The following is a 14,297-nucleotide window of genomic DNA, read 5'->3' on the forward strand; positions in this document are numbered from 1 at the left end:
GTTGTAGCTAGCCTAGTGAAAATAATTTTTTTCGTTTCTCTTTTGTTTGCGTGTACGCTACACACATCGGGTCGGTCGATTGGGGCTGGTTTACACGTTGGGTACAAAAGAGAAAATTGCTTGCATACTAAATTGCAGTGTGTGTATATATAAAAATAAATACATTTTTGGACATTTTCGATTATCGTGCACCCTACAGTCCGCATTTACGATAGTAGTAATCGATATTTTATTGTAATTGGACATAAAAATAGTAATTTTTTGCCGTTTTTAATATTTTTGGTATCGTAAAAAATATTTCAAGCTTATTTATTGAATATTTTGACATAAATATTATATATTTATAAATTATTTTTTGAATTTTTTCGAAATATTTTTGCTATTTTCGATATTTTATACACTTTTTGAACATTTTTCGAAATTATTAAAGGGAAAAAGTTGGGTTTTCGTTTGTTATCGAACATTTTCGGCGATTTTTGTTGATTTTTCTCAATTTTTTCGTAAATTTTGCTATTTTTGGTAGATTTTTTTGTGAAAAATCTTGAAAATTCTTGTTGGATTTGAAAAGAAATTTGATCTTTTCGCAAGAATTTAAACTTTTTCGATTATTTGAGTTGGAATTTTTCGCTTTTATCGTTTTTTGTCGCATTTTCTGCTTGAAAAGCTTGGTTTTTTATTTTTTCGTAAATTTTGAAGTTTTCGCGTGATCTTAAAGAAAATCTTTGCAAAATGGCTTTCACTCCTCTCAATGATTTTACTCGTGTTTCGGATAATTTGGTAAAATTTTGTGCCAAAATTAAAGACGCGAAGGAAGAAGACTTGGATTTCTTTATCTTAGAAGTAAAAAGTACCGAGTTAGTTAAAAATTGGTCCAAGGTGGAAAGTTCCTTTGATAACTGCCTCGAGTATTTGAAATCGGCTGAGGATACAACTGCGGAAGACATTGGTGTTGTCGATGGTAAATACGCGGTTGTTTATGAACTTTTTATGGAATGTCAGGCCATAATTAATAAATATTTAAATAAGTTTCGGCGGTCTCGAAAATCTTCCTTGAGCTCTTACAGCAGTTCAGTGGTTTCGTTAAACCAGGATCCTTCCAACATTTCTAAGGGTGAGCAGGGTTTGTCTGCCACTCCAAGGGAAGTCTCGAGAAACGATCCCGGTTTAAACAACACGAATTCGTCTACTCACACTGTTCGAAGTGTGGGTACTCAAGCTTCTAGCTCCCCAATATCAGGTATTGGGAATTCTAGGGATAGCTCGAATTTTGCTATTAACCCTTCAAATTTAGACATTGTCCATAATTTAGCTTTGCCTCCATGCGATATTCCCGTTTTCGAAGGTGACTTTCTCTCGTGGCCTACTTTTCGAGACTTATTTAGCACGGTATATATTACAAATTCGAGATTGTCGGATATTGAGCGTCTTTGTCATTTGACGCAAAAAACTAGTGGGGAAGCTCGTGAAATTGTTTCTAAATTCCCCTTGACTCACCGTAGCTTCAGTCTAGCATGGAATGCTTTGAAATCGACTTATGACAATCCTCGTTTGTTAATTCATAGTCAGTTCAAAGTATTATTTTCGCTTCCGGTACTTGAAATCGAGACGTGTTCGGGTCTCAAACAAATCCAGCGTGGTATTAATGGTTGTGTGTCTGCAATGTCCATTTACGACGTTAGTACGGAAAATTGGGATCCGTTCTTAGTTTTTATTTGTCTTCAAAGGCTCCCAAAATTAACACAAACTTTGTGGGAGCAAAGCGTGAAAGACAAATCGTCTATTTCTTTGTGGAAAGATCTCGACAGTTTTCTAACTGAGCGAATTCAGACGCTCATGTGTCTTCACGATATGAGAGGAAAGGATCCGGTTAAAAAGTCTAACGTGAATAAACTTCACTCGTATATGACTAATACGAATTCTTCTCCTTCTCCAAAGGTTTCGCAGAAAAATGATTGCTTTCTTTGTCCCCAGCAGTTCCACTTGCTTTTTGAATGTCCTCGATTCAAAAATATGTCTGTCTCGGCTAGGTTTTCCACTGTGAAACGTCGTAGATTGTGTGTGAATTGTTTGCGTACGGGGCATGAAGTAAAAACTTGCAGTAGTTATCGTCGGTGTTCGAAATGTAATCGAAGTCATCACACCTTGCTACATCGTAGCGACTCGTCTCCAAATAGTTCGATCTCCAGTGTTTCCTCGGTCAGCAGGAACACTCCTACTCCTTCCAACCCTCCACCCGTCAATCCTCCTCGTCCATCCACATCTTCGGCATTTGTAGCTCGTCCTTCCAACCCTCCAACTCTCGACCCTTCTCGTCCATCCACATCCTCGGCATCTGTAGCTCGTCAGGTCTTTCATACCTCACAGAATAAGTCGGTTCTGGTGGGAACAGCGATGGTGAACATAAAGCATTGTGGCATTGCGTACCCAGCTAGGGCTTTAATAGACCCCGCCTCTGAATCCTCTTTTCTAACAGAGCGATTGCAGAATAGGTTGAAACTTCCGGTATGTTCAACGAATGCGGTTATTTCGGGTGTGAATTGTGCAATTTCGGCAAATTCACAAAAAGTTTGTCCCATAAAAATTGGAAGCCCTTGCGATCCTTCGGTGTTATTAGAAACTCGTGCTTTGGTATTGCCGTCAATTTCTGGTAACTTGCCGTCGTTTTCTGTTTCCTCTCATTTAAGAGCTGAAATGCCAAGTATTCGTCTGGCAGATGCTAATTTGTTCGATTCACGTCCTGTGGATCTGTTGTTGGGTGCAGACTTGTATCCAAAAATCTTGGTAGATGGTTGTCAGTCAATTTTGTCGGGAACTTTGCTCGCCCAAAATTCTGTTTTCGGATGGCTTGTGACTGGACCGATTCCTTTGTCGGAAAATCGAAATTAGCTGTGAATTTATTAAATTGTTTGGGACGAATCTCTCTTGTTCGCTACTCGTTCGGAGTGGCATAAATTCGTAGATGTGCTCGTGCATCTATTATCGTGTTATCGCTCCCCTAAAATCGGTTGCACTCCCTCGACTAGAGTTTTCAGTGCACTTTTAACGTCAGAACTTTGAAAATTATTGTTAAGAAAATCGACTTGGAATTTCGCTGTTGAACGGATTCTACAATTGTGTAGTCGTGGCTTAGTTGGTACATTCTGGTTTTCTCTTCGAATAGATTCGTGGTGAATGGAATTACTTTGGTGGCTGTCTAGACAAGTCGGATTGGTCTAGTCGAGATCTCGCTCCGCTTGGGTCTAAAATTATCGTACTTTTCGACTGACTTAGAAGAGGTGCTGGAAAAGTTTCGTCACTCATGACAGCACGTCGTGGTTGTCCCTTCTTGATATTTTCGGACAATGTTACGAATTTTGTGGGTGCCTCTCGTGGTCTACGTCAAAATTTTCGTTATTTCATATTGGTTTTACGTGGCATTTATTTCCAGCTGGTGCTCCACATATAGGTGGTCTTTGGAGCTGGTGATAAATTTGTTTATAGGTGCTCATTTATCGCTCATCCTGAACCTGTCGTAATTGACGAACCGTTATCGCTTGTGAATCGGTTTCGTAATGTTCGTAGTTCAAGTACATTTATTTTTGTGTACCGGATGTTAGTACGGTAAGCGCGTTGTGAAGCGGCTCATTTGTACTCTTTTGAACTCGGAGTAACATATTAATTTTTTCGTAGTATAATGCACACTTCATCTGAATCCGTCACTGCGGGTTCTGCTAGAAAATGGAGATCTGTCCAAATCCGTCACTGCGGATTAAAAAAAAAAAAATAGTTGACATCTGAATCCGTAACTGCGGGTTCTTCGTTATCGGCATCGAACTCGAATTTCGTACCTTCCAGGTCGGAATCCATAACTGTGGGTTCCAATGCGACCTTGGCGTCTTCGGGCAATTCACACCATGTTCGTATGGTATGGTAGAGCGTACGTCCGTTACTGCGGACGATTCGTACACGCCTCATAAATATTGTTATCGGTTATGTCGGAACCAATTGAATAAAATTCGAATTTGCTCACAAAACACTGCACCACCTATTCTATTATATATCATTTATTGTTATTGTAAATCTTTATCGGTCTGTGTTACAACATTAATAATGTTGCAAGGTCGGCGCCAATGTTTAAGTAAGAATTAATATTTAGTTTAAATGTGCATTGTTTGGAAATGCCCGCTTTTCGCCTTACATTCATTGTGTTCGATTTGCATACTTGTTAGAAAACGGCCTACTCCTTTTTTGTTGCAACAGTGATCTGTCATCTAGGGGTTTTCTAATGAGTGTTGTTTTTGCGCCTACGCGACCTTTCGGCATTATTATTGACTCTTCGTTTTCGATCGCCATCCGTAACACAGGTAATGTGTTCGCCTTGATACTTTTCCCTTTACTTTAATTATATTTATTTATTTACTCAATAAAGCTTCTGCTTTTTATTATTTGAAAATTAAAACGTTCGTGTTTTTATTTATCTCTTTTTCAAAACGCAATTTCGGCGCCTTTACACCATCCATAAAATTTACTGTTGGACCGACTCGACCATTGTGTTAGCTTGGTTGCGAAAAACACCCACTACTTGGACCACTTTTGTGGCAAATAGGGTTTGCCGAATCCAACAAAATGTAGGGAATGGTCATTGGTTTCACGTTAGGTCTGAAGACAACCCGGCAGACTTGGGAAGTCGTGGAACTTCGCCTTTAGAACTCGCTAACAGTTCCCTTTGGTGGAAGGGTCCTAGTTGGCTGAGTTTAGATAACTCCGCTTGGAGAACCTCAGACATCACTCCCCTTGAAACAAAGTTCATTATTCTTTCTTCTCGGAATTCGAAGACCTGTTAGATCGTTTTTCTTCTCTTGATAAAGCGTTGCGATCTTTGGCATATATGTATCGTTTCATACATAAAACTCGTCTCCAATCTTAGCCCATATCGTTTCTCAACAAAAATTCCGACCTCCGCGGAAATTAGAATGGTCAAAAATAATTTAGCCATATTGACACAAAAGGCTTATTTCGCACAGGAGTACAAACATATCCTTGATAGACGTCCTTTGCCATCTTCTAGCTCCCTCCTACCTTTAAACCCAGCTTAAGACGATTTTGGAGTTATGCGTTTCAATGGGCGTTTAGTCAACTCTCACACCTTATCCGAGACCGAAAAACGTCCCATTATTTTGCCTTATAATTGTCGGTTTTCCCGCCTTTTAGTTGAATTTGCACATGCAAAATCCGTTCACGGTGGAAACCAGCTTATGTTGCGTATCATTCGAACAGAGTTTTGGATTCCTCGTGTTAAAACACTTATCCGCACCGTTATTAATAGTTGTAAGGTTTGTTGGTTAGATAAAAATCGATCGTGTCCACAGATCATGGGTGCACTACCGCCAGAAAGAACTATGATGAATAGGCCGTTCACCACAACTGGAGTAGACTTTGCTGGTCCCTTTGACATTAAGTCATTTACCGGACGTGCTTGTCGTATTACGAAAGGGTACGTCTGCGTGTTTGTTTGTTTTGCAACTAAAGCGGTCCATTTAGAGGCTGTGTCTGATCTTTCGTCGGCTGCATTTATGGCTACTTTTTATCGCTTCATAGGCCGTCGTGGTTGTCCCAAATCAATGTTCTTAGACAATGGGACTAATTTTGTTGGTGCTTCACATAAATTGGAAGAGGATGTTAGGCGCTTTATTCGAGAAAGTCGTGATACTGTGTCGTCTACTTTAGGGTATCAAGAACTTACATGGCAATTCATACCAGTTGGCGCTCCCCACATGGGTGGTCTTTGGGAGGCAGCTGTAAAGAGTTTCAAAAAGCATTTTTATCGACATGTAAAGTCCATGTCTTATACTTTCGAAGAATTTTCTACAATTCTAACCCGTATCGAAGCATGTCTAAATTCTCGACCCCTGTATCCTATGTCGGATAATCCCGAGGAATTAGTAGCACTCACTCCGGGTCACTTTCTCATAGGTGCACCCCTCCTTTCTCCACCTGAACCCCTTATTGAAGAAGCACCGTTTAGTTTGATCAATAGATATAGAAAACTGAAAGCTTTAACCCATCAATTGTGTATTAGATGGAAAGAAGAATATCTATTCAATTTGAATAAACGATACAAATGGAAATATCCCCAGAGAAATATTGAGGTCGATGATATAGTTGTAGTTCGTCACGAGAAATTGCCACCTACGTCTTGGAAGTTAGGTCGGGTCGTTGAAACTCATCCCGGCGATGATGGTAAGGTTCGCGTTGTAGATATTCGAACTTCTCAGGGTATTGTTAGGCGACCAGTAGCGAAATTAGTCGTGCTGCCTAATTAAGCATCTTATCTGTTCTTTCTTTCGTGCTGTCCTTTGTGTTAGTTATGGCATCTCAAGATGCCCGAGAAACAATTGCGCGCAGTAGCCTATTATCGGTATTGCTACAATTGTTTACGTCCCGACCATATCATTGTACCAATGTATAAGTTAGATACGTTGGCCTTCAACTTCCCGAGCCTAGTCGATCACGAATGCTGATTGACATCATCAGGTATCACTTCAGCAAGTTCCCTCTGCGGAGACCGTAGAGTGTTGATGCCAACGGGCGGTGGTTGTTGTTGGTTTACTCACTTTGGTACATTTGATACTCTTTCTCTCACTGGAAATTAATTGTAAATGTAGTAGAAAACGACAAAGATCCTCTGCGGTCACTGCAATCCTTGTTTGCAAGAACCTCTGCGTTCACTTGTCGACTAGCATCGAAAGCACAAAAGGCCTCTGTCGCCACCCCAAATTACAAAGGTAATTTTGTTTGTTGTAATAGAAAATAACTTCTTGAACTCAATAAAACCAATCTTAATTTTATACAAAAGAATTGATACCGCTTGTGTTTTATTTCTTTTTATTTTCTCCCTCCACCGCTCTAAATAAACAAACACTAAACAAGGAGTGAAAGTATTCATTCAAAAGAAATCTTGTATTGTTCTTTCGTATGAATCCATATCAGCTCCGCTCACAAGCTGCTTTATAGGCGCACCAACGTGGAGCACAACAACAAGCTGCTTTAATCTTTTATAAAAACAATACCTTGCAGCTTCCTCCTTTGATATAGTTGCTGAATACCAAGGATTCGGCATCGTTCAATATAGTGAGGCATATTATCAATGTTATAAGTAGTTCTTAAAGCAAATCTTGTGAAACGTTTCTGAATTCTTTCAATTCTGTTTATTCCTTCATTGTAATAAGGATCCCAAATTATGGATAAATATTCAATATGAGGTCTAACCAGACTTTCAAAAACCAAATTGGGAATTAGATTTCGAAATAATATACTCCATATGATGTTTAAAGGAGAGAATTGGATCGAAAAATACACCCAAGTCTTGAATTAAATTTACTCGAGTAAAGTCGGTACCAGAGTTGTAGGAATAGTTAAATACAATTGAAAAGTTTTTACGAGTGTAAGTCATTACTTTACACTTGGAAAAATTTATTTATTATTTAGTAGCACAAATTTAACCAATTTTCTAAAAAGATATCCTTCGGTTATAAGTGGTATTAATGCTCTAGAATCAGTAATGGGAAAAATACAGGTATTATATCCAAACCATTTCGTTAATTATAAGGCACGTTATACTCAAAAATTTTTTGAGGACGTTACATAGGAGGATGGAGAAGAGGATATAACAATCGACACTCATAAGCGAGCCCATAGAAATGCAGTAGAAAGCAAGGCCCATATATTAGAAAGATTTTATTTTCCTAGTATGTTGTCCAAAATCAAAAGAATAGTAAAACTATGTTCCATATGTAAGAAAAGCAAATATGATAGACACCCTAATGAAACAAGATTAAGTGAAACTCCAATTCCTTCATATTCCGGAGAAGTAATACACATAGGTTTGTTTTTTACAGATAAAAAATAATTTTGACATCCTTGGATAGATTTTCTAAATACGCACAAGCGAAAATACTAAATGGAAAATCAATTGAAGACATAAGGAGAACATTAAGGGATCTTATATTCTAAAACAATCGTTAATAATAAATCTTTTAATAAAAATAAAAAATCTTTAAATTCTGCTGCTATACTCTTTATGAAGAAGGATGAGTTAGGCATAAATGTATTCACAACACCACCATACAGAAGCGAAGCCAATGGAGAGACTGAACGTTTCCATTCTACGCTTGCAGAAATTATGAGATGCCTTAAGGAAGAGGAAATATGCAGGAATTTTGATGAATTGGTAGAAAGAACAGTGAATGAATATAATCATTCTGTTCACTCGACTGTGGGTAAAAACCAGTAGATTTGTTCTTTGGAAGAACAGTCGACTTTTCACCTGGGGATTATGAGCGGACACGCGAGACAAATATGGAAAGGCTACGAAAGAAACAGAAAAGTGATTAAAAATTTCATAATAAAAAAATCAGAACCTAAAACTTATATTCCTGGTCAAACAGTTTTTGTCAAAATTAATAAAAGATGGGGAACTAAATTGACACAAAAATATAAAGAAGAAATAGTAAAAGAAGATGGAACTTCCACAATAGTAACACAAAGTGGAAGAGTTGTCCATAAGAAACATATTTATTTATTTATTTAATCCATTTATGCAATACAAAGCCTTTAAGGCCAAAAACATTACATTTCAAATATATACATCTGAATAAACATACTTATTATAGATTCACTTTGGCAGTTTTGTTGAGATATGTGTTTTACTTACTATTTGTTTTAGTCAAGCTTAATCTCATATTTGTTGTTTTCAAATTTAAAAAACAACAAGTTTAAAGTGGGAAGTAGTTAAAATTGATTACTTTTGGGGATGGCAGAGAATACTAGTTTCTTCCAACGCCACTTGGACTCATCAGTTCTCTTAGTTCTTTGTATTGAAACAAAGAACCCTTCCCCAATTTTATGACGACTCGAGCTTCCAACGCCACTTGGACTCATCAGTCAGTCAGTCGACTTATTCTTGAGCTCGAGTCGTCATAAAATTGGGGAAGGGTTCTTTGTTTCAATACAAAGAACTAAGAGAACTGATGAGTCCAAGTGGCGTTGGACGAAAATAGTATTCTCTGCCATCCCCAAAAGTAATCAATTTTAACTACTTCCCACTTTAAACTTGTTGTTTTTTAAATTTGAAAACAACAAATATGAGATTAAGCTTGACTACAACAAATAGTAAGTAAAACACACATCTCAACAAAACTGCCAAAGCGAATCTAAATATAGACACAGAGCACCGTGGACGATTGGTTGTTGTTATTTTTCGACAACTATCAAAATAGTTATGTGCATTCTCTGCAATGTGGAGACACATGACAGTGGGAGTAGTTAATTTGGTTTTCATATGCGGCTACGAGAGTTTTTAGGTGTTTTCGGTTGAATTCGCATTGAAACGAATTCATCAGTCACACTTATTCTTGAGCTCGAGTCGTCATAAAATTGGGGAAGGGTTCTTTGTTTCAATACAAAGAACTAAGAGAACTGATGAGTCCAAGTGGCGTTGGACGAAACTAGTATTCTCTGCCATCCCCAAAAGTAATCAATTTTAACTACTTCCCACTTTAAACTTGTTGTTTTTTAAATTTGAAAACAACAAATATGAGATTAAGCTTGACTACAACATACTTATTATATAAAAGAAAAATATGAAAAGTTTTTGAACTATACGTATTATACAATATTCATTTCAGTGTGGTCCCCACCATAACAATACAAGAAGAAGGAAAAAGATATAATCAGAAATAGTCCTAGTTACAAGTAACACTAATGTTAAGATTCTAACACGATCAAAGGTCTGTTAAAATGTTCCAAAAGTTTTAACCTAAAAACATTATTAGAATGGGAAAAGATACGTAATTCCAGGGGTAATATATTCCATGTACGTGCAATACGAACAAGAAATGATTTACTAAATATATCCTTCCAAATTCTAGGTATGAATATTTGAGGATTCCTAGGGATGTGGAAGAATTCGAATTGTCTATATAGCAAAACCGGGTTTTTATACTTAATAATCTTATGAAATAAAGACAGATTACGAACGTCGATATAAGCATTAAATGAGAATTTTAAAAATTTTTTAACAAATTCAGAAACATGACTTCTTCTCGGAATATTGTAAACAAATCGAGTAATAGTGTTTACAAGTTTCCTTAACCTAGCCTGGTATAAACCCACAGTACCACAAATAACCTCAAAGCAATAGTTCACATGAGACATTAATAGTGAATGGCCAATTCTATACTTCACATGGGTTGGCAGATATGCATTACAAGCATAAATTCTACGTAATGAAGACAAAACCTTACCATATAATGCATCAATATGGTATTTGAATGAAAGCTCACTATCTATAATCACGCCTAGACACTTATGTCTGTCCACAAATTGTATTCTTTCATCCTGTATATATATGTTAGGCTCAGGACTAACCCGATGAGATGGTCGAAAAAGCATAGCTTTGGTCTTGGATGAGCTTATAGACAAAGAGTTCATACCAGCCCAGTTCTCTATACTTCGAAGACAGGTGTTTGCACTACTCTCCCATATCTCAGAGACAGGCGGTTTACCACAAAACAGCAAAAATATATCATCAGCATACATATATGTTCTATAATCCGGAAGTCTAGTGTAGTCAACTAAATCATTCACATAAAGAATAAACAAGAGCTGACCTAAAACGAAACCCTGAGGCACACCGGAGTAGAGTGGCAAAAAGTCAGACTGAAGACCATTATAGCTTACTAATTGTATTCTATTGCTGAGGTAAGACATAATAAGTATGCATGCCGAAACAGAAAAACCATACTCATGCATAAGTTTGGTAATCAATTGATTGCAGTTGATAGAATTGAATGCCTTAGACAGGTCAAGAGATATTAGTACACTGAGCTTGCCTGTATTCATGTTCTCCCGAATACCGTCCGTCAGGCCAATGAGTAAATGTGTAGTGCTATAACCAGGTCTAAAAGCGTACTGGGAAGCACAAATTTTATCAAAACATTGCTGCATAACTTGGCACTTAATAATATGTTCAACGATTTTCGATATAGCGGGAAGAATAGAAATGGGACGGAAATCTTCGGGTCCATGAACGGCCTTGGATTTAGGTATAGGCACAACACGTGCTTGCTTCCATGCCTGTGGAAATGACGAAGTCGTTAATATACAGTTAACTAAATCAGTTAAAATATGTGACACGTAAGGAAAAATCATCTTAATGAAAGATATTGGAATACAGTCCACACCCAAAGTGAACCAGATCTTAATGTATTAAATAGATTGCAATTAAAGTCTCCAATTGCTACAATGTTATTATAACGGGAAAAGATACTACTGTGAAGATCTTCAAAATCATCCATGTTGCCCGAAGGCAAATAAACAACCCCAAACAAGACACACATGTTATTCATAAATAGAGACTCACATTTCCGGACAGAAACAGAAAAAACTTTCTTAAAACGGAGCTTGTTTGATATATAGATGGCAACATCTCCACCCCTACGAGAAGTCAATCGATCATTACGTAGTATTTTGTACCCTGGAATAGAAACCGTCATGTCCGAAATATCCGGAACAGTAGTAGGAGGCACTGTGTTCTGTATCAATTAAAAACTTAAATAAATAAACAATTGTAACTGAAAGTATCAAATTACATATCTTAAATAAACAACCCTTTAACTCAATCAATTAAAAACTTAAAAAACTAATTAGTGTCAAATTACACCAAAATAATAAAACTTATTGATGTTTATGTTTAAGGTAAAGTCTATGGGTAAGATATTTTCAGAGTCCGAAGCAATCATGCATGGGATTTTAAAGATTCAGTGTCCTAGGCAATTGAGTTTGAGGTTTGTAAACGACATACTTTAGAATTGTTTATTATTGTGGACCACCATGCATCCATCATGTTTTGGATTGATGGATTCATGGTGGTCTTCAAGTGCAAAGATTTGTTCTTATTGACGACAATATTTATGTTGTATGATACAATTTTTAGTTTGTTTAAATAACTACATTTTTCTTATTGACGACAACGAAGAGTGAAACTAATCAATATATTTTGTTGTTGTTGTAAAAAAATTCTTCTACATCATACATTGTGAGTTGTTTGGAAGGCAACTATAAGGTATCATTTTTCTTCATACAAAAAAAAAATAATTTTCATCTTTAAAATGCCTTCGATGAAATTTCAATGCAAATATTGCCTCACGCAATTGCGTAGTGCTGTTGCTTATAAAAGCATTTAGAATCGCACAAAATATGCAATATTTGTTTATTTTTCGGTAGTGTTTTGAGTGTTGGTGGCGACAATTAGCGATTTCAGAGTCCGAAGCAATCATGCATGGGATTTTAAAGATTCAGTGTCCTAGGCAATTGAGTTTGAGGTTTGTAAACGACATACTTTAGAATTGTTTATTATTGTGGACCACCATGCATCCATCATGTTTTGGATTGATGGATTCATGGTGGTCTTCAAGTGCAAAGATTTGTTCTTATTGACGACAATATTTATGTTGTATGATACAATTTTTAGTTTGTTTAAATAACTACATTTTTCTTATTGACGACAACGAAGAGTGAAACTAATCAATATATTTTGTTGTTGTAAAAAAATTCTTCTACATCATACATTGTGAGTTGTTTGGAAGGCAATCTCAATTCACTTTCTGTTGAGACTTCAACTATAAGGTATCATTTTTCTTTGAACTCAAAAAAAATAATTTTCGTCTTTAAAATGCCTTCGATGAAATTTCAATGCCAATATTGCCTCACACAATTGCGTAGTGCTGTTGCTTATAAAAAGCATTTAGAATCGCACAAAATATGCAATATTTGCAAAGAATGGTGTCAGCATACCCTGGCACTAAAAATGCATTATCTCGTTAAACATCCAGGACAATCAGCAAACCAACAACAAGAGAGAACTCTTTGGGAGTACGAGCAACAAGAAAATCAATTTCGTCAAGAGTTAAATATGTGGAGAAATCAACTAAATAGATCAAATCTATTACATCACCAGCAAATGAATTCAATTCAACAACAAAACCTCCACCAACAGCAGCAAGGTCAAGGTCTTCAACAACAGCAAAACGTACAAGCTAATCAACTACATCAGCACTGTCTTCAACAACAGCAAAACATGCAGCAATTTAATCCGCAGTATAACCAGCATAACAACCAACAATGGAATCTACCACAACAGTCACATTTGCAAAATCACAATTTTAACAATCAGCAATATAATTCAGCACAAAACCAACAACATGAATATTTCAACCAACAGGGGTATACACAACAGCAACATTTAAACTTGCAACAATCTAATCAACAACAGTTTAATCAACAATATAACCAGCATAACAACCAACAATGGAATATAACACAACAACCACAGGTGCAAAATCAAAATTTTAACAACCAACAACAACATCAAAACATACAACATTATACCTTGCAACAAGATAATCAGCAACAACAACAAAACATACAACATAGTCAATATAACAACCAACAATGGAATCTTCCACAACAGCCTCCATTGAATAATCACAACTCTAATAATCTTCAATTTAATGGAGCACATCACCAACAACACGGATATTTCAACCAGCAGTGGTGTCCATCACAACAGCAACATCAACCACAGTTACAGAATCAAAATGAACCAGATTTAAAAAATTCAAAATTATTGTGGACCACCATGCATCCATCATGTTTTGGATTGATGGATTCATGGTGGTCTTCAAGTGCAAAGATTTGTTCTTATTGACGACAATATTTATGTTGTATGATACAATTTTTAGTTTGTTTAAATAACTACATTTTTCTTATTGACGACAACGAAGAGTGAAACTAATCAATATATTTTGTTGTTGTTGTAAAAAAATTCTTCTACATCATACATTGTGAGTTGTTTGGAAGGCAACTATAAGGTATCATTCTTCTTCATACAAAAAAAAATAATTTTCATCTTTAAAATGCCTTCGATGAAATTTCAATGCAAATATTGCCTCACGCAATTGCGTAGTGCTGTTGCTTATAAAAGCATTTAGAATCGCACAAAATATGCAATATTTGTTTATTTTTCGGTAGTGTTTTGAGTGTTGGTGGCGACAATTAGCGATTTCAGAGTCCGAAGCAATCATGCATGGGATTTTAAAGATTCAGTGTCCTAGGCAATTGAGTTTGAGGTTTGTAAACGACATACTTTAGAATTGTTTATTATTGTGGACCACCATGCATCCATCATGTTTTGGATTGATGGATTCATGGTGGTCTTCAAGTGCAAAGATTTGTTCTTATTGACGACAATATTTATG

General features: G+C 36.5%; 2 protein-coding genes across 5 annotated transcripts in view; both read left to right on the forward strand.

The window, feature by feature from the left end:
- LOC141399801 (uncharacterized) overlaps nt 1-14,297 on the forward strand; it is a 121,462-nt gene that overhangs the window by 61,521 nt on the left and 45,644 nt on the right. The gene's annotated exons all lie outside the window — the stretch shown is intronic.
- On the forward strand, nt 12,055-13,747 carry LOC141396668 (uncharacterized). The gene is made up of 2 exons (XM_073972295.1): nt 12,055-12,103; nt 12,873-13,747. Exon 2 carries the CDS (start codon nt 12,953-12,955, stop codon nt 13,745-13,747), a length of 795 nt encoding a protein of 264 aa, XP_073828396.1. The 5' UTR covers nt 12,055-12,103; nt 12,873-12,952.

The sequence above is a fragment of the Musca autumnalis genome, unplaced genomic scaffold (genome assembly GCF_047663935.1).
Source record: "Musca autumnalis isolate F117 unplaced genomic scaffold, ASM4766393v1 scaffold_3, whole genome shotgun sequence".
In the NCBI taxonomy this organism is placed as follows: domain Eukaryota; kingdom Metazoa; phylum Arthropoda; class Insecta; order Diptera; family Muscidae; genus Musca; species Musca autumnalis.